At 35.9% G+C, this 22,169-nt stretch overlaps 1 protein-coding gene across 1 annotated transcript in view; it reads right to left on the bottom strand.

Moving 5' to 3' along the window:
- stet (rhomboid serine protease stem cell tumor) overlaps window positions 1–22,169 on the bottom strand; it is a 274,366-nt gene that overhangs the window by 97,513 nt on the left and 154,684 nt on the right. Inside the window, exons 2-3 of the mRNA XM_090380092.1 lie at window positions 14,485–14,694; window positions 4,587–4,610 (exon numbers count right to left, since the gene is read on the bottom strand). Of these exons, the coding sequence (XP_090236218.1) occupies window positions 4,587–4,610; window positions 14,485–14,565 (105 nt within the window). The 5' untranslated portion in view covers window positions 14,566–14,694. The remainder of the gene's footprint in view (window positions 1–4,586; window positions 4,611–14,484; window positions 14,695–22,169) is intronic.

The raw sequence follows: 22,169 nt of genomic DNA, 5'->3' as shown, positions 1-22,169 counted from the left end.
AGTGTGTGCCAAGTATGTAAATAAACTCTGTTAGATTTCTCTACCTCCTGCTTATCTCCATATACACTTATATCATCCAGTTTTAACGATGTTGTTGGAAAAAAGTTAAGCAGTCTCAATTACACATTTTGTGTAACTAGATGCGTTTTTTTATATATATATATATATATATATATAAAAATGCATCACATATACAGTAGCATGTATATGTGATGCTCAATTGCAGCAGCATAATCTTCCATGCTCATGCACCATAATAATCCTCTGACAGCTGTGTTGATGATGTTTACAAAATTAAAACTGATATTCCTGAAGTGGTTTCTTCACCTGAGTGAAAAAATATGTAATCAAGTGAGGACAACAGGAATAAAGAGGGTGTACCAACATCTCCCAGCTTCACGTCTGCAAATACTCTTAAACACCCTAATAACAATGGGTGTTACATTGTCCTGAAGGTAAATGAGGTCACAGCTTATCAAATAAAACAAACCCAACATAATACAGGCCATTAACAGTTGACTCAAATAGCATGAAATGGTCAACGCAAGCTTCTGATGTGTAGAACATATATAACTTTCAGAACTCCTTAAATGCTGAGACTACAATTTAGTACTTTTATATTTCAAGTTTGGATCAAATGAGTACATTCAAAACCTGCCCATCATTAAAATGCAATGAAGGAATTCTGTGGCTGCCTATTATCAACGTTGGAAATGGGTGCTGTACAGCAATACAAGAATGGTATGTTAATCGTCATTCAATACACACATGAAATTAAATTTGAACTGATCTTCTATTTCCAAAGTTTGTGGAAATATTCCTACTTCTGTGCAAAATATTCACCATGAGCACTCCATTACTTCACACACATACCCCACAGACATGAAGGGGTAGTCTTACCAATAAAGGCTTAAGTTCTGCAAATTGCAGCATCTGGAGACTAGGCACCTGTGAGGTGATTGATTGAGGTGTATAAGGCTTTGAATGGGCTGAGCAGGCTCAATTCTGATGGGATTCTTTCTCTTGTTCATCTTATAAACCTGAGGGGCATAAATTCAAATTGAGGAAAGACAGTTATAGAATAGATGTGCAGAAATTTGCCTTTAGCCAGCGGGTAGTTGATTGCTGGAACAATCTTCAATCTGTCGTTGTGGAAGTTGATAGCTTAAATAAATTCAAGGAAGAACTGGACAAACTTTTAAAGGGAATGGATGTGTGAAATTTTTTTTTTTTTTTTTTTGCTGATGCTACATAAGCTTGCTTTCTTGCATTACTTGCCTCTACTACTACAAATTAGTAGTTTTGGGGTTACTGCACAGATCAGCTGCTGCGCTTTCTAATCCAAAGTTAATGGCATTGCCCACTACCAATAAGAGTATAAGGTTTTCCTAATAACAAAGAAACAATCACTGTCCAAACATCCAGATGCATGAAACTCATTTTCCCATTTATATATAAAGTGTTTCAAAATTGCATAAAACAAATATAGGAGCATATTCTATAGCTAAAAATAATAAAAAAGCTCCTATAAACATAGGGCTTTGGAGTCTTTATTTCTGAGATATTAAATATTAATCATAGATTACACAAAATCATGTAAAGTGGCAAAACATTGTTATGTTCAAATTAACATCATAAAAATATGACTGTGTGAAATGAGCTTTACACTGCACAAAACACACTCAGTGACCACTGAATTATGGGCCCATCTATAATTTGAGTATGCTGCATAGCTCGCAGTATAAAAAGCTGAATAGCTTCATATGCTAGAGCAGTGGTAATTTGTGTTGTTTGTTGTTGTTTGTTATTTGGTTTTTAGGAGCATTAGCAACTAAAACTAAGGCCATATTGCTCCGGGGATATCCGGTGGTCATTCCCTGACCTTTCCGCATCCTCCGTATTTGGTGGTCATGGGCTCGAACCCCGGTCTAATCAAGAAGCGTGTGCTACTCACTGCTGCTCCTGCCCACCTGGCTACGGAGGCGCCCAGTGGTAATTTGTATCTGGTCATGCAAGTCAAAGTGATAAAGTAGCAGTTATGGGACATAGTAAAGATATCATAGAATTGCAAAAGGGCACACTTGTGGGAACTCGGGCAATGGGTGCTTCCGTATTGGAAATGGCACATCTCATTGGTTGCTCATGGCCCACTGTGGTTAAGATGTACAAAAAATGGTACTGAATAGATCAAACCACCTCCTACTGATAGAACTGTAAAGGGTTACATAAGGTCAATGTCCATGGCGAACAAAAGGTGTGGTGCATTGTACAGGATCAATGGCAGGTCATTTCATGACAGTTGACATCGCAATGCAATATGGGAAATGCAAGAACAATATCCCAAATGATGCAGCAGACACTCTGATGTATGGGATTCCACAGTAGATGACCCTAGAGACATTCCCTCTTCAGCACTGATCATCTTTGATGGAGAATACTGTGGTGTCAACAACATACTGGTTGCACACCGGAGGACTGGAAACAAGTGTGCTTGGTTGGATTAGTCAAAATACCTGGTGCAACACACCAATGAAGTCTTTGTATGTGGTGCAAGTAACAATAGTACATGGAGTCATCATGTATGGTGTCCACTACCCAGGCAGGTGTCAGTGGTTGCTTAATATGGGGTGTTTTTCTGGCAACAACTAGGTTCCCTGGTGTGTATGGACAAATGTTTCATCAGGGAGGTCTGCCGGCAGCTGGTAGGAGGCCATGTGCACTCTGCCAAGTTGCATTTTTTCCCAGACTGAAATGGGATCTTCCAAGGCAATAATAAACCATTTCATTGGGCCAGAACTGTGCAAAAGTGGCTCAGGAAACACAGTAAAGATATTGCCACCTTGATTGGTCTCCAAACTCACCTGATCTCGATCAATTTGGACACCTGTGGGATGATTTGGAATGGGAACTAAAGTGTATGGAGGACAGTCAAGATGACGATATCTTTAGCATTTGTTAAACTGATATTATGGGAGACACTATAAATCTGTTTACTTCTGGTAAGTTAATTGACATGATTTTAACGTTGCTTCACAGATACACTGAAAAATTTTCAACTTTTCGATTACCAAATTGTAGAGTTTACTGCACTGGAGAGATGACTTAGAGAAGCAGGAATGATGAAACAGTTATGAATAAACGCGGGTAAAGGAAGATTTCGATGAACTACAAATACTTATGATGCATAAATATTTCTTACCACTAGTACCAGAAGGTTGTCAGATTATGTAAATGTTTCATCTGCAAGCATATGGAGGACATTACACGAACAGCAATTTATCCATTTCATAGCGTGCTTGTTTTTTTTTTGTTTTTTTTTGTAGTTGTTGGCGCATCGGCTTCTGTGGCCATAATGCACCTCCCAAGGTTTTTGCAGTACTTTGATCCAAGCCCGAAGCGGGATTCGAACCCGCGACCTTTGGGTTGCCAGGCAGGCACTTTACCCACCCGGCCAGTCCGGTCAGCAGCGTGCTTGTAAAAGAATTGTTGCCACAAGATATGAATAAACAAAGAAACTTTTGTCAGTGGCTCATCTGCAATGTACATATGATTCTCAACTCTCAAAACACTCATACCTGGACCGAAGAAAACCAGCATATGATTGCCAGTACTAACTATCAATACATCTCTTTTCCTTTGATGTTTAGTGTGGCATTCTTGGAAGAAATCTAATTGCTCCTTATTTTCTTTTTTTTTTTTTTTTTTTTTACCTGCAAGGCTTTCAGGAATGACATACCTAAATTCTGTAGAACAATTTGTAGGAACTATTGGAGGATAGACATATCCCTTGAAAATCGGCAGAGGATGTGATTATACATGGTGGTGCACCAGCTCACTTTCCTCATGATGCTTGAATTTTTAAATACAGAGGACAATAATTGACAGATGGGCTAGAACAGTCCTGTACAATGGCCACTATGATCACCCAACTTCACATTATTAGCTCACTTTTTGTGGGGTCACATGAAATCCATAGTTTATTCTATGCATATTGACATGAGAGGAAAATCATATTTTGGAAGTTGCTAAAATCCTTAAGAATAGTCCCAAGACAATAAGACATCCCAGGAAATCATGGATCCCTCATGTTGAATGATATATCAAACAAAATGGAAGTAGTTTGGACAGCTGCATTATATGTTTTCCTTTTAGAGGTTTATTTCAGTTTATTTTTATGTTTTGTAATTTATGATTAATATCTCAGAAATAAAGACTTTCAATATTATATTTTTATTATATGTTTTTATTTGTAGCTGTAGACCATATGTCTAAATTCCTCCCATGCAAAAATGCCCTGTCCAATGGAATAATACTCTAGTAGTGCTACAACTAACAGGAATTCGTTTGCCCATGACCATAGCAAACTGGTGCTATCATACATGAAATTTTTGAATACCTCTTAGATTTCAATATTGATATATCCAATGTTTAGCTGGAAACCTCTAAAAACTATAAAAAAGTATGTGAAGTGATTACTTTTGCACTAAAAGTAGTAAATAAACTTTTTTTTTTTAAAGTTAGCAAAGAAAGACTAATAGAAACAGACTGTATAAAAATGCACAAACACAAAAACGAATGCAACTTACTTTATCAAAAAGCTGCTTCCATTTCTGCAAGGAAAAAAACAAAAATCATTTTTTTATACAAAAAGAAATGTTGTAATAAAGAATTCATGTATGTATATGCATATTACATTAACATAAGGAACTATAATTAAAATGCAAAATTATTAGTTAAACTCGAACTGGGAGATACTGTGGACAAAATTAAATTATTAATATTTAACCATTATGAAAAATATTCATCGATATTTATTTATGGTAATATACATGAAATATACAAGATCTAGGAGTAATTGTGCAGTCTGATATGAAGTTTTCTGAGCAATGCAGACAGGCTGCCAGAGCAGGTAATGGGGTATTGTCAATGATATACATGAATTTTGCTAGTAGGGAAAAGGAGGTGATTATCCTTTTGTATAAGGCAATGGTCAGGCCATGCCTTGAGTACTGTGTACAGGTCTGGAGGCCTCATTTTAGGAAGGAAGTAGAGTTACTTGAGCATGTACAGAGAAGGGCAACAAGGTTGGTGAGGGGAACGAAGGGGTCCTCTTACCAAGAAAGGTATTCTGCAAATTACAGCAGCTTGAGACTAGGCACCTGCGAGGTGGTGTGATTGTGGTGTATAAGGCCTTGAATGGGTTAGTACACTGAATTCTGATGGGATTCTCGCTTACTCAGATTATGAGCCTTAGGGGCATAAATTCAAATTGAACAAAGACAGTTGTAGGATAGACGTGCAGAAATTTGCCTTTAGGCAACAGTGATTAATTGGTGGAACAAACTTCCATCTGTTGTTGTGGAAGGTGATAGCTTAAATAAATTCAAAGAGGAACTGGACATACTTTTAGAGGGATTGGACGAGTGAATTTTTTTTTTTTTTTTTGTCTGATGCTACTTAAGCCCATACACTTGCTTTCTTGCATCATATGCTTTCATTACTACTATGTCCATTTGCTTCTGCACTCCTTTTCCATTTTATTACATCATGTAAACAATACACCAAGCAAATCTGACTGTGATTTAACAGCCAGTTGCTGTTTGACAGTGAGTCAGAAAAATTCATATTTTCTGAAAAATGCCAAATTTTATTTATTTTTATACAAAAACAAGGAAAAAATCCTTCACAGAAGCTTAAAATAAATATAATAATATATGCATTTAATTTCCTTTCAACAACTTTTAAAAATTCATTTTAAAAAAGAAAAGATATTATTTGAAGATTTGTTCAAAGAGCTATAACACCCAAAATATATATAGTATGTATACTGAAACAATTCGAAAATTATAGATCTCTTAAAGTACCATTTATAACTGGCACAATATAATAGCGTAGCTTAATTTAATTTATTATGGTACTCACCTTTTTATAATCTGCATTGATGTTAGAATAAAATGGATGATAATTTTAAATTTAAGTTAGCGTGAATAAGTTAGGATTTAAAAACAGAATTAAAATATGCGCATGGAAGTAGAAGTGCATGTCTTCGTCCTTGGTTGTCAATGTTGAAATTGGAACAGTTGAAGTTATATGGTTGAAAACAGAAGGCCAATAGCCATAACAAGTGGCTTTCGTTTTACATGTCTTCAGTTGGCAATGGTAGAATGAGAGTGAACGCGTGTATTTAAGAAGACTAAGTTCCTGTGATGCTCCTGGATACACATGGGAATCTCAGGTGCATGAGATTCCAGACCGGTGCTATGTTATAGGGTAGTTTGGAATTTAATACTTGGAGAGTGGAATGCGGCGAAACCATTCTATAACTAGGGCTTCATATTGGAAAATTTTAAAACTGGATTTTAATTTGATAATAGGAATGGCTGAATCTACTAAGGGGGTGTGGTTGTGGGATTGAACATGTGTTGTTAATTCGGTATTGGACTGTCCCGTACTAAAGCTATTGTAGTGGTAGTACGCACGTGTGTTTGATGTTTTGATGGAACTGTATTTTGTGGTGGTGCTACCAATGTAGCAAGCATTACAGTTATGTTGATATTATTTATTAAGTAGACAATCCATCAAAACATCAAACACACGTGCGTACTACCACTACAATAGCTTTAGTACGGGACAGTCCAATACCGAATTAGCAACACATGTTCAATCCCACAACCACACCCCCTTAGTAGATTCAGCCATTCCTATTATCAAATTAAAATCCAGTTTTAAAATTTTCCAATATGAAGCCCTAGTTATAGAATGGTTTCGCCGCATTCCACTCTCCAAGTATTAAATTCCAAACTACCCTATAACATAGCACCGGTCTGGAATCTCATGCACCTGAGATTCCCACGTGTATCCAGGAGCATCACAGGAACTTAGTCTTCTTAAATACACGCGTTCACTCTCATTCTACCATTGCCAACTGAAGACATGTAAAACGAAAGCCACTTGTTATGGCTATTGGCCTTCTGTTTTCAACCATATAACTTCAACTGTTCCAATTTCAACATTGACAACCAAGGACGAAGACGTGCACTTCTACTTCCTTGCGCATATTTTAATTCTGTTTTTAAATCCTAACTTATTCACGCTAACTTAAATTTAAAATTATCATCCATTTTATTCTAACATCAATGCAGATTATAAAAAGGTGAGTACCATAATAAATTAAATTAAGCTACGCTATTATATTGTATACTGAAACATATTGGCTGGACTTAAAAAAAATCTTAAGGTATATACAATGCCTTACTACTGCACATGTCAACAATGTTCACATCATGCTGTAACTTGTTTTTTCTTGTAAAGATAATTTTCTTTTTTTGTTGCAATTGGTTAAATTTTGATTGAACTGTGCCTCTTTAAGAAAATCACTGCTTTTAATCCTGTGGCAGAAAAATGAGTGATCGCAATTTTAGAGCAAAGAATTTTTATTAAATTTTTGGGTTCAGTGATAACAATAGATGAATCCTGGGTCTTTCAGTATGATCCACAAACCAAGCATCAAAACATGCAGTGGAAAACTCCCTCTTCTCCTCATTTAAAAAAAGCAAGAATGTCTCGATCAAAGATCAAGTCCGTGCTTGTCGTTTTCTTTGATTTTTGTGGTATTGTTCATTATGAATTTGTCCTGCTAAATCAGAACTCTACACTGAGATTTTAGGAAGACTTCATGAAAAAATTCAAAGGACACACCCAATTTATGGCTGGACCAATGGTTTTTACATCATGATAATGTGCCATATCATTCCTCTGTTGCAGTGAGTTTTTAACAATAAACAAGATCACAACATTAGAGCACCCACCTCATTTGCCAGATCTGGTGCCGTGCAACTTTCTATTCCCAAAAATTAAAATCCATCTAAAAGGAAAATGATTTGAGGACTTAGCAGACATTCAGAAGAACACAATGCAGCAATTAAAAGAGATACCTTCCAGGACTTCTGTTGCTGTTTCAGATCCTGGAAATTGCAAATGGAGTGCTGTATAGACAGGGCTGGAGAGTACTTTGAAGGGGATAAACATCAAAATTATTGTATTTAAAATATATTTCTCATTTATTTTTAGCCGCTCCTTGTATTTTGAGAAATAATTCTGACTTAGTTGCTTGGTTATGCAGAATTTTAGGCACAAATCCCATCCCATCCCATAATGATTCTTCTGGTCTTCAACTGCTTTTGATCTATTAAATATTTTAAATAATCAAAGGGTAATATTTAAATGAATTGTTTATAAGGTCCTGAATGGGTTCAGCAAAACAGCCTAATCTCCAGGTTTTGTCATTATTTCTCCAGGACACAGTCTAATAGGGAAAAAAAATTCTCATTCTATTTTGAAGAAAATGTGATATTATTGTATATTATTACAAAACTATTTAATACTTGAATCATGTACCACAGTGTTTTAAATAGCACTGATAAGGTCCTAAACTGGAAATCAGAAATCTGCACTAGTATAGAATCATCAAAAGATCACTTAGTAATTTTTACTAAAAAATAACAATTAATGATTAATTTTTTCATTAAAAAGTAATCTGAAAAATGGGTATTTTACATGAAAAAATTTCAGAATTATGGTCCAAAAACATGGTAATTACAGTATATAGTATTAGTAAAGTTATCCACACATACACAGTTGGATATAACACACAGAGACCTATAAATTTAAAAGAGTTGCTAAAGATGGTCAAATTTGGCCAATGGTCAAATGGTTCCTCAGAAATCCTATGTTTATGTTTTTAAAATTGCTAACTACTCTATCCTTAAAGGTTAAGTGCTACCTATAACCAAGGATACTTTTTCTCTTTTTTTTCAGGTGGCATAAACTAGATGACATATTTAAATTAACCTTGTATTAGTTGTGAGAAGGGAAAATATGAAATTCTTCATGAAAATTTGAAAAAAATCAGCAAAAAAATAATTCAAAATCTTTCTTTTTTTTTTTTGTGCCACCTGTAATCTCTTTCTTTTCCGAATACAACTGCAAAAAATATACATATTAAAAACAGATAGTTTTAATTAATTTTTGAAAATTAAAACTCACTTCAGCATTGTCAGAGAGCAAATGCAAATTTAAATCCCACCCTTTGACCTATGCTTTGATTTCAGGAGTATGTCACTAACAGCAGTGCTTGCTATATGAAATATAAAGTGTGTGCATAAAGAGTTTGATTCCAGATGATGTGGAATCACCTGGAATATTTAGCAGACATCTGAAATAATTCGCAGACATTTCTAGAATTTTGTGTGAAAAATTCAAAGAAACCATTTTAAACAACAGGTATCAGGAGTTACAGCTGTGTGGACCAAGCAGATGAAGCACAAAACACTGTTAGTCATGTGGGGTCGAATTGACCCCATGTGACTGATTGCAGGTTAAGAAAGGATAACTGTATATCAGATAACGAAATTTTTCAGCCAGCTGAAAAGCATAGTTACTATGACAGATAGCAATAACAGCTGCCACCTCTCTCCTCAGATCAACATTTGTCCATAGCCTTGAATTCAAGGCTATGGACCTGTGTACTGGAGTGTTGATCCTTGACAAATGTTGATCTGAGGGGAGAGAGAGAGAGAGAGAGAGAGAGTTTGTTTGTTATTTGGTTTTTAGGAGCATTAGCAACTAAGGCCATATTGCTCCGGGAATATACGGTGGTCATTCCCTGACCTTTCCGCATCCTCCGTATTTGGTGGTTACGGGCTCGAACCCCGGTCTAATCAAGAAGCGTGTGCATGCACTGCTGCTCCTGCCCACCTGGCTACGGAGGCGCCAAGAGAGAGAGAGAGAGAGAGAGAGAGAGATGGTAGCTGTTATTGCTATCTGTCATAGTAATTGTGCTTTTCAGCTGGCTGAATAAAATTTTGCTTTAAAAAAAAATTGCGGCAGACACTGTTATCCAACCATACATTTAGTAGATGTCATTCTGAGTCTATCCTTTTTTTTTTTTTTTTTTCAATCCTTTTCAACTTGCAGTGGTTTGGAAGAACATCCAATGAACACAGAGGATTTTTGTGTTTCAGTTTTAAATATCACTGTGCAGTGTTCCCTACAAATTTAATTTTTAATAACAGTTCTACTAACAACAAGCTAAAAAATACAGTGCAACCTGAATATAACATGTGGGGAGACTAACACCACATTATAAACTAAACACTTTATAGCTAAAAAAAAAATTTTATCCAGTTTTACCCCAAAATTTTATATGAACATACAATGACTAAAACACCAAATTATTTCATTTTCTATGTTTTTTTTTTTTTTGTTTTACAGAGCTGTGTAAAATTCAACCAACAATTGAAATGGTGTTTTAACTTTTAAAAAAAAGAAGTACTTTCCACATGCAATTACAGAAAAAAAAGCTATTTTTTATAAACTAGATGCCCCCAAGTTATGTGATTAATGCATTCCCAGAAATTGTCACATACACAAAAGCCAACATTTCAGAAATCAACTGCCACAGTATAATGCAGTTGAATTATATTATGTATGAAACTTATTTTTTCCCCTTCAAGCATGTACTTCTTTGGTCTATAAACAACACAAGTAAATTTAATAACACTGCAGTATAATTATGAAGAACACTTAACTGCAACCAATAGAAAACTATAAAAATATACACACTGTTCATCTGTTAATGCACACTTTGCTTTTAGTAGTTTTTCCAATCTCAATGTAATTTCATTCACAGCCTTGAAAAAGACATCACATGTTTTGTGTACAAAAGTTTATAACAGAACATATTAAAACTGACAAATATGATGGCTGGTTTCATCCCCACTTTGGAGGGAAAAAAAGTTTACCTTCTGCGAGTTTCCTGCGTGCAATTAATGTTTCATTGCTGTTTTTTTTTTTTTTTTTTAAATAAAAGTTCCCACACTTTGGGAACCATCACAATAATCAGTTCCCCTCTATGAGGTAAAGAATTTTCTTTTGCCAGTATATTACAAGGTCAAATATGAAATGTATTCGAAATTTGTATTTTGCCATAAACAGCTTTTCTTTTATTTATCTTGGGAGACATGATCACATTTTGTATTATATATGAAACTGCAGTATGATGAGTCAGGTTATACAGAGGTTGCACTCTATATTCAAGTTTGTTTTAACCTCTTCTCGTCCCGATGGACAAGAAGAGGTTAAAAGCGAGAGTTGCATTCTCTAAGGCTCACTTAGGAAAGGCCCTACCTTATTTGCTCACATTTTCCAGCATCTTTTATGTGAAGTCAACTAGCACCCAAGTAGGTCTTCAGCTACCAGTAGTAGTCATAGTTGATTAGCTTAAATAAGGCTAATCAACTATGACTACTACTGGTAGACTACTTACATGGTAAGGCTACTGCTGGAATGCAAAAATAGACTAAAACTGTTTCTTTGCACATGAAGAAAAATAAAAGTGCATGCTCCTCACAATGAACTGTTCTTTGAAAACAAAAATTATTAAACTTTTCATTTTTCTTTATTGCATCTACTAACAAAAGTTCAAAGAAATTTATTCATTGGAAGCTGCATTATAAATTGCAAAAACTGATGTCAAATAGAACATACTTTAGTATAATTTATAAAGAAAAAAAAACAGAAAAGAAATTTACATTATTATAACTGCTTCTTGGAAACAATATTGCTTCAGTACATCTCCTAGATGTATATTTAATCAAGTAACAAAACTTTAAACGTCCCTACTGAATATAAAAAAAAAAAAAAAACATGCAGTACTCATATATATTTTCTTGAAATTATCTGAATTATTACAAAATCTTTCAAGAAAAAAATTATCTATTAGTTATCACACAAACAGAAAAAAATGCAGGATCAAGTATCAGATGCTACTACTAAATTACGAAGTCTGCATTTTCTATCCTGAGTGCACACAAAGCCATACAGACCGAAAATTTTTTTCTGTGATAACTGCATTGTGGAAATGGGTTGTTGTTTTACACCATTACTCCCCAGATGGTCCAACAAATATGACACATCAGCTCACAAATAATCTGCCCCTTTGGAAATACTGTAGCTCTATTACCTAAGCCACCAGTTGATGATAATTACTACCTATAGAAGCAGTAAACATTCTCCCTTCCAATGACCACTTGTAGTAGCAAATTACTTTCTGCACAAGAAAGTAATTGCACAAGAAAGTGGATCCATCAGGCAGCTTCCGAGGTGCTGAGGGCTTAATTTTGTCAGTCTTGGATTTATCTTTCCTGGGGAAGTATGGACGCTGCCATGTGTCCAGTTTTCTGTGATGTTAATTTAGTGCTCACTGTTGGTAATGCTGGAGCACTGGGAGGTACCAATATTGGAGTGGCAGCTGACTGCGATTTTTGGGTGGGCTTTAGTGAACTCAATAAATAGCGAGCAATGGGAGTGAAAGAATCCCTTGGGGAAACAGTCATATCGGTTTGGGTCCCGATGGTGCTCTTATCAGAAACTTTCTGGGCGTATGAAGGCTTCCCGCTATTTATTCGTTGGATGCGTTTTCTGGCCTCTGGGTAGGAAATGTTCAGCTGTTTTTATTTTTGAACCTCTTTTTTGTCCTTCCACTGCTGGCATGCTTGAGAGTATGCAGGGTGCACCTCGGCAGTTAGTAAAATTAGGCTTAGGAGCTAGACATTCCTTGCTGGTTGGTTGGTTATTTGGTTTTTAGGAGCATTAGCAACTAAGGCCATATTGCTCCAGGAATATGCGGTGGTCATTCTCTGACCTTTCTGCATCCTCCGTATTTGGTGGTGACGGGCTCGAACCCTGGTCTAATCAAGAAGTGTGTGCTACGCACTGTTGCTCCTTCCCACCTGGCTACGGAGGCGCCTACATTCATTGCTCTTGTGATCTTTAGCACTACGTCGAGCACAGGCAGGGTTACCATGACAAGCTGTTTGTGAGTGGCTGTACTTTTGACATCTAAAACACCTCAGTGGGTTTGGTACATACATCCTCACTGGGCAGTTTAGATAGTCTGCCTTGATGGCACTTGGAGGCCATGGGGTGTTGAACGTAAGGATGAGAACTCGGGTAGGGACGAGATTCCCATCCTTTCACATGGATATTCACTTGACAGCTGTCACTCCTTTTAATTCAGAGCAGATCTCTCTTCTTCAGAAATGTGAAGAAGATCCCACTCTGATATGATACCTCATGAGGAGTTCAGAGTTTTCTATAGATGTGGCTTTCAAAATTTTTTCAGCATGCATTGCATTGTTTGTTTGTTATTTGGTTTTTAGGAGCATTAGCATCTAAGGCCATATTGCTCCGGGGATATGCGGTGGTCATTCTCTGACCTTTCCGCATCCTCCGTACTTGGTGGTCACGGGCTCAAATCCCGGTCTAATCAAGAAGCGTGTGCTACGCACTGCTGCTCCTGCCCACCAGGCTACAGAGGCGCCTGCATTGTATTTGATGTTTCGACTAAAATATCTCCAGAACGCAGCCGTTTTACAGATTTAGGTGATCACTTCTAATCCTTTCTGGATAAAGAAGGGTGATATTTTTCCAATTGACTGCTCTTTGGTGGAATGGAGAATGATGAAAAGAGGTGTCACAGATGGTGTTTTCTCCTCAGTTCTGGCTCTTTTAACAGAATTGGTATCATTATCATCTGATGATTGATTAGGTAGGGGCTTTGTTGGAGCCCCAGAAGAAGTAGGATTTATATTACTCATAGGAGTAAGGTAAAAATTTCCGATGCCCCAAGTACCTCACCCACCACAGAGCCCTACGAGGGGATGCCCACTCGTGAACTAGCAGGTACTGCGTACATGAATGGGACACCAAGTTTGCTTAGGAGCACCATACCCACGTATCCAATAAGCCTTGATCCTGTCCCAGGACCTAAGGGAGGGAGACTTACTGGAACGCGGTTGACCCTAGCAGTAAGAACCACCTGCTGATTGATCCCAGTTGGGCCGGTCTGGAACCACCCATCTTGTCGAAACAGGGGCCAAAGTGGTGTATCAAGGCTGGGCCCCTCAACCACCAGGATCCCCTCTCCAAGTTTCCATGGGTTGCGCCACACAGCTGCACACGCCGGATTCCAATGATGTAACCCTGGAACCAAGGTATGGGCATTAGATCCCAGTGATGCTAATCTGGAAAGCCAGCCAACAGTATCAATGGGAAGTCCCCTCACCATGTACAGATGCCCACATCGAGAGGGCATCCCTGCCAGAAAAATTGTGGGGGGTAGACCACTGCAGAGTTAACATGGAATAATAAAATGAAACAACACACTTATATAGACTAACAGCTGCACGCAAACAAAAAAAAAAAAATTAAAGCTTTAAGCAAAAAATTGTAAAGTAAGTTATTTATAAAAAAAAGTTTTGTACATTATCCAAATTTTTCTGCAATCAGAGAACTATGGATTAAATAAAATTTAATACAGCAGTTTCATGCTTGTTGGGAAGAGTGATTTATGAGTTGATATTAAAGAATATGTATATAAAATTTTATTCAGTTCAAAATTCAGAATTTGACAGTTATACATACATCATTCAGGAGAATATGGTGTGCTTCCAATTCCATCTCCTCCAGCTCTCCTGATTCAACCATGGCACTAGGCCACCTCATCCTTAATCCCTCTTTCAAACCTTCCTACAGACTTCATCTAGTTCGTCCAGGGAAGTATTTCAATGCCACACATCATGCTAACTACATTTGGAGCATTGATAATATTTTAGGCTAATTAGTCAAGTCATCCTGTAAAATAAAATTTAAAATCACTAATTTTATTGGCAGAGATCTCAAATTCTAATAAATTACTTATCAGTTACATTTCATAAATGCCAGTACTAAATATTCTACAGGTGAAAAATGGAGCAGTCTAACTTAATAAGAATGATTAAAACTTCTATTATTAGAAGAGTTCTAGCGGAGTATAATTCAAACAATGGATGATTTTAAAAATAAATTTCATATAAATAAACTTTATTTTTAAATTTTGTTTGTTTTCAATTAAAATTCACATACGTATGTATATTTATGCTTTTATGGAATTCTCAAATACACTATATTTTGGAAATTTAGTGTACATCATAACTTTCAGAGATGGATTGTGTACTGCTGTTTAATATTATCTAGAAGCAATAAGTTCTAAAGTGCTTAGAAGTCATGGGGTTGCAGGAAATTGTAATCTATGTTCCAGTGAGAAAAGAGATTTAGTGTATTCTGGAATGCATGTGTGATAACAGTAAAATTTCAGTGGCCAAGTAGCACACCAATGTCAAATTTTGTGTGCTATTAAAAAGTCCCAATTTGGAATATTACAGCAAGAATATAGTGATATTTCTATGAAACATAGCCAAGTGCTCAAGAAGAATGGCCATGCATGCACAGAAAAGTGCAAACTGCTAAAATGGTATTAGTATCTACAAAATGAAGCAAGAAAGCATGTTTATACTAGCCAAAATAATTAAAATTTAAATTAAATTAAAAAAAAACTAACTAATCAATGTTGCTCTACTTTCTTCCTTTCATTTATCTATCTCAGGTATTTATCCAATCTCTCCTTAAATTTAGACGAACTTCTAACCTCCATGACAATAGGTGAGGTTTATTCCAACAGTCAATTACTCTTTGACTAAAGGAAAATTTTAACACATCCAGTCTACAATTATCTCTTCTCAATTTAAACTTATGTCCCCTTGTGTATGTATGTCATATGACTAAGCATAAATATTCCCTCAGCATTTAGTTTACTCAAATCCTTCAAGTCCTTAAACAACTCAATTGGGTTACCCCACAAATACCTGTTTTCCAAACACTATAGTTAACAAAACTCAAGTCTCTATTGATAAGAATACCTCTTTTTTTCCTTAACCAATCTGGTTGTTCTTCTCTGTACTTTTTATCTTTCCTAAAATGAAATCTTTAAACATCTATGCAATATTCAAGAAGAAGCCTTACAACTACTTTATATAATGGAATAATCGCTTCTTTATATTCATTGGCAAAGTTCCTATATATATCATTGACAAAATCCCAAGAGCTGAGCACCTCCGTAGCCCGGTGGGCAGGAGCAGCAGTGCGTAGCACACGCTTCTTGATTAGACCGAGGTTTGAGCCCGTGACCACCAAATACAGAGGATGCAGAAAGGTCAGGGAGTGACCATCACATATCCCCGGAGCAATATGGCCTTAGTTGCTAATACGCCTAAAAACCAAATAACAACAACCCAAGAGCTGTCCTAGTAGCAAGTCTACACCGTTTATAAAACTTCACATGAGATTTATTCCCCAATAATTTTCATTTTTCTACAATCTTGAGTTTGGTGATACCCAAGTGGTATTTTACTCCAGGATTACTGCTATCCTCATGCACTTACCAGTATTAAACATCAGCTGCCATTTCTAATCCCATCCAAACAATTTATCTAAGTTTTGCTGACCTATTATACCCAGGTTACAATTATTAACTACCCTTCTCACCTTTGTATCATCAGCAAATTTAGACAGTAAACTTCAAATACCTACATCAATAACATTAATGAATATTAGGAACAGTAAGGGGCCAAGTAATGAATCCTCTGGGATCCTACTCATAATATTATTCAAAAAAATGGTAGTGACTATTTATAACTCTGCTGCCTTCTACCTACCACTTAACCATTCCTTTATCCACAGTAGTAACTCACCCTTAGCCATAATTATGAAAGCATCCTTATTCAGGGAAGGTCCCCATGGACTGGAGATGTGCAAATGTATCCCTAATTCACAAAGGGGGTTTTTATTATTATTATTAGCCATATGGTGCAAGGAAGCCTGAGGCTTATGCTGAACCGGCAAAAAAAAATTCCCAAGTTACCCTGAGAGAGAGAGAGAGTCAGAAGTAGAAAGAGAAGAATAATGATATCCATACTCACCAGATGTGAGCTCCTGCGGCTAAGGGTGACACTAATAATTATAGAACTGTTAGTTTAACTTCTGTTCCGGGGAAAATAATGGAGTCACTGGTTAAAGAGGTGATAGAGGATCACCTAGACAAGACAGCAGCAATAGTTCAGGCACAGCAAGGGTTTGTTAAGGGGAAGTCTTGACTGACCAATTTGATTGGATAATACGATGTGGTCACAAAGGAACTGGATGCTAAAAATAATTTTGATATCATATACTTGGATTTCAGGAAAGCTTTTGATACTGTTGCACATGAAAGACTGCTGTACAAATTGGGGAGGTATGGCATTAAGGGTAAGTTGCTACAATGGATAAAGGGATGGTTGAGTGGGAGGCGACAGAGAGTGGTAATCAATGGACACTGCTCTTCATGGACAAATGTTATTAGTGGAGTTCCCCAGGGTTTGGTGTTGGGCCCATTGTTGTTTTGTATACTTATCAATGATATTGATGAAAGTATATCAGGTTTAATGCCCAAGTTTTCAGATGATACAAAGGTTGGCATGGTTGTTAACGACAGTAAAGACAGTATGCTACTCCAACTGGTTCTAGATAAGTTGGGAAAATGGGCTGAGAAGTGGCAACTGAAGTTTAACATTGACAAATGCAAAGTACTGCATATGGGTAGCAGTAACCCAAGAGAAATGTACCAGCTCTGTGGTACTACACTCAGGGAGGTGGAGAATGAAAAAAGACCTGGGGGGTAATTGTGCAGTCAAATATGAAGTTCTCTGAGCAGTGTAGCAGGTTGCCAGAGTAGTTGATAGAGTTTTATCAATGATATATAGGAATTTTGCTAGCAGAGACAAGGAGGTGATTATCCCTTTGTATAAGGCAATGGTCAGGCCACACCTTGAGTACTGTATACAGGTCTGGAGGCCTCATTTTAGGAAGGATGTACAGTTGCTAGAACGAGTACAGAGAAGGGCAACAAGATTGGCGAGAGGAACAAAGGGGTTCTCTTACCAGGAGAGGCTTAAATTCTGTAAGTTGCAGCATCTGGAGACGGGGCACCTGCAAGGTGATCTGATTGAGGTGTACAAGGTCTTGAATGGTTTGAGCAGGCTCAATGCTGATGAGATACTTCCACTTGCTGAGATTAAGAACCTGAGGGAGAATAAATTCAAGTTGAGGAATTATAGTTGTAGAATAGATGTGCAGAAATTTGCCTTTAGCCAGCAGGTAGTTGATTGCTGGAAGAGATTTCCATCTGTTGTTTTTTTTGAAAGTTGATAGCTTAAATAAATTTAAGGCTGAACTAGACAAACATTTGGAGTGACCGGATGGGAAGGGTTTTTTTTTTTTTTTTTTTTGGCTGATGCTCTATAAGCTTGCTTTCTTGCATCATATGCCTCGACTAATGCCCCATTGTTTCAGGTATATACAACAATCATTCATATGAAACTGTATCATAAGCATTACTGAAATCTAAATAAATAAATGTTATTCCTTCTATCCAGTTCTTTACTGACAATTTCATGGTAGCTAATTAGATTAGTTAGACATGATCTGCTCTTAAACAAAGCTATGCTGTGATTCCCTTATAATTCCATACCTATCCAGATGATTTTGTATTGCACCTAAACTAAGGATACCATAATTTCCCCTGGCAGAGAAGACTCATTTCATTCTTCACTATCTTTGTGAATGGGAGATATGTGCACATCTTCAATCCACAGGGACATCACCTGAATCCAAGGATGCTCTCATAACAATGAAGGTTTACTTACATCTCTTGCTGTTTCTTTTGATATAACTGGATATAGTGAATCAGCTTCTGGTGCCTTGTTCACTTTTAATTGAAATAACTTTGTTTTCAGTCCCTTCTTGGTTATCATAAAATCATTCAATTCCTAATTAATATTAGCTAGACCAGTGTTTCTTAAACTGTGTGCCGCAAAAAACGCAAATAAAAATTAATAAATCTATGTTTTATAATAATAATTAATTCAAATAAAAAATTCATTTATTTACACTGCACCAATCCCAGCCCCTTCCAGAGGTCAATGTGATGTCACGTTTTGATTCCTAGTACTAGACCTGTTCACCTTTAATCCTTTATTCAGCCTTTGATTCCTAATAGTAGTAGATCTGCTCACCTTTATTCAGCCATTCTTATCACTTGAGAGTCTTTCCCAAGCACCCTGCAGTTGTATAGGTGCAACTTGTCAGCAGCATAGTAAGAAATTTCTTTTGCATTTTAAAAGTACTTTTTGTGTTTTTATATCTAAAACTCTAAATCTCTAAAACACCATATTCAGTTAATTCGTAAAGAACAGGTATTTTTAATTAACTGTATTAGTACATTCTAGAAGTAACATTAATTTTTTTTAGAAATTAATAGCAATGGATAAATTTTTAGTGAAAGGAAATCAGAAGAAGCAATTTGATAACAATGAGCTTGGAGAAAATGACAAAAACAAAAACGAGCAACCATCAACATCAAAAAAGGAGAAAACATGCTGTCATAAATGATGATGATTATTTGGCGATGGGATTTTCATATACTGGTACCCAAGACTGTCCTCTACCTTTATGTGTGGTATATGGTTTAAAATTGTCAAATGAATCAATGGTGTTGAGTAAATTGCAGCGTTATTTTTTTATGAAACACGAGAATTTATCATCAAAAACTATGGAATATTTTAAAAGACTGCAGGCCTCTACTAGAAAACAAGGTACAGAATTTTATACTATGGCTAAAATATCTGATAAAGTACAAGAAGCCAGCTATTTAGTAGCTGAACAGGTGGAAAAAAAAGAAATCTTACCTGATTGCAGAAAGTCTGATTTTACCAGCATGTCAGGTAATCGTGAAAAGCATTTTGGTAGAGGAAGTTGTAAAAACTGGTTGTGCCACTCTCAAACAGCACAATTAACAGGCGTATAAAAGAAATGTCCGATGATATTGAAGAACAAGTTGTTCAATATATTAATAATTTCGGGCAACTGTCTGCATTGCAAGTAGATAATTCCACTGATATTAGCGGGAAAGCCCAATTAATAGCATTATTATTACCCATATGGTACAAGGAATCCTGAGGCTTATGCTGTGAGAGAGAGAGAGAGAGAGAGAGACAGAGAGAGAGAGAGAGAGAGAGAGAGAGAGAGAGAGAGAGAGAGAGAGAGATGATATCCAGCGCAGGACCCTGGGTGTGCCGAGCCCATAATCACCAGATATGAGCCCCTGGAGATATGTCAGGTTTATTGAAAACGACACAATTATTAATAATTTTTTGTTGGAAAGGACAACCAGCCAAGATATTTTCAAAGTAATGAATAATTATTTACAAAAGTGTTGTATATTATAGAAGTCGTGTATCGGCATTTGCACCGACAGTGCTTCTGCGATGACAAGAGCACTAAATGAATTTGTAAACTTAGTAAAATGACACAATTTAAATATTATTACAACACACTGTTTTATACATAGGAAATTTCTAGTAGCGAAGACAGTTGTACCCGATTTAAAACTTGTACTTGATTAAGCAACCTGTGGAATAGCGGAACGATGACAGTTGTCATCGTTCCGCTATTCCACAATGGTCAATTATATCAGAACTAGACCATAAAAAATATGCCTTTTTGGAAAATTGTGTGAGGAACTGGAGTGTGATAATTTTTCTTTAATAATGCATACTGAGGTTCGGTAGCTATCAAAAGGAAATGTATGTACTTATGCGTATGGACGAGTTGAGTGAGGAAATGCTCATATTTTTTTCACTGGAGCAATCAGAATTTTGTGATTATTTAAGCGGTGAAATTTGGTGCTGTAAATTAGCTTTTCTAGCAGATTTATTCGCGCGGCCTAATAAATTAAATATCAGTATGCAAGGCACAGTGGAAAATTTACTTACTTCTACTGACAAGTTGTTCGCCTTTAAAAAAAGTTGAGTACTGTATATGGAAAACTATGTAAATGAAAAAATTTTAGAAATGTTTCCCTAGACTTCCAAAATGAATTATATTAAAATAATTAATGTAATAAGCAAAACATTAGAGCTGTTAAAGACAAAAATTGAGCATTTGGTATCAAGGATTTCCATCCTTGATACCAAAAAATATTTGTGGGTAAGAGACGCATTTGTAACAAGAAACCTTCTGATGTTAGAACTTAATCTGCAAGAGGAAGAAGAATTGGTTGAGATCAGTAGTGACCAGTCCCTGAAATTCACTATTAAAGTGAATTTCAGGGAATTATTAGTGTTATTACAGAATATTAGTGTTATTAAAACACTAATATTAGCAAATATCAAAATTCAAAATGAATTTCCACGAATTTTGGAAAAGGCAAATAGAATTTTATTACCATTTTCCACTTCCTACTTATGTGAAACAGGGTTTTCTGCTTTGAACAAGATTAAACAAAAAAAGAGACAGACTAAAGTCAGTAGAAGAGTGAGAGTAAGCCTATCCACAATAAATCCTTGTGTTTAAAAACTGTGTGCCTCCCATCAAACCGAACCACTGATTAAAATGTTATAATTGTATATTTGTTTGTTTTTATATAATTATGTTAATTTTTTATATATTTTCTTTTAAATTTCATACAATTCATGTATGTTCAAAAAAGAGACATTAAAAACAAATAATAAGTGTATTATTAAATATACCCAACAGAAATAACTTCCAGTTTGTGAAATTATGTATATACAAAGCGACTTATGGCTGTCCAGTTTTTTTAAGTTGTTGCAGAGAGGAGATCTTGTGTCAACATTGTGTATATATATATGAATTATATATATATATATATATATATATATATATATATTATAAATATTATATTATAATATATATTATATATATATATATATATATATATATATATATTATATATAATAGTGATTGCAGTATGCCACAAAATATTAGCATCTTTAAAAGTGTGCCGCAACAATGAAAAGGTTGAGAAACACTGAACTAGACCATGGATATCCTCCACTTTAAAAACTTCCTTCCCTGTGGATTCAAAATATTCAATTTTTCTGCAATCAGTTCAGGACCATCAATACTGTCACCACACATAACAGACAGACCAATATGGTTGGTTTCTTTCCTTTTATTGCTAACATAGGTGAAGCAGTCCCTGTTATCATTCTTTGCCCTCTTCACTAAGGACTTCTCATAATCTGGACTTCTCTTAGCATGGCTAACCCCTCCTGAGTAACATTATTACAGACTAATTTATAATTACTGTAGGATTCAGGGTTTGCTGATAAATTATAATCATCCTGGGCATCTTTTTTCTCTGCCATTAAGGCCATTTTGTCATCCATTTTTTTCGA

Source organism: Mastigoproctus giganteus, chromosome 8, assembly GCF_048544385.1.
Source record: "Mastigoproctus giganteus isolate SK-2022 chromosome 8, ASM4854438v1, whole genome shotgun sequence".
In the NCBI taxonomy this organism is placed as follows: Eukaryota; Metazoa; Arthropoda; class Arachnida; order Uropygi; family Thelyphonidae; genus Mastigoproctus; species Mastigoproctus giganteus.
This window is presented reverse-complemented; position numbering and strand designations above follow the sequence as displayed.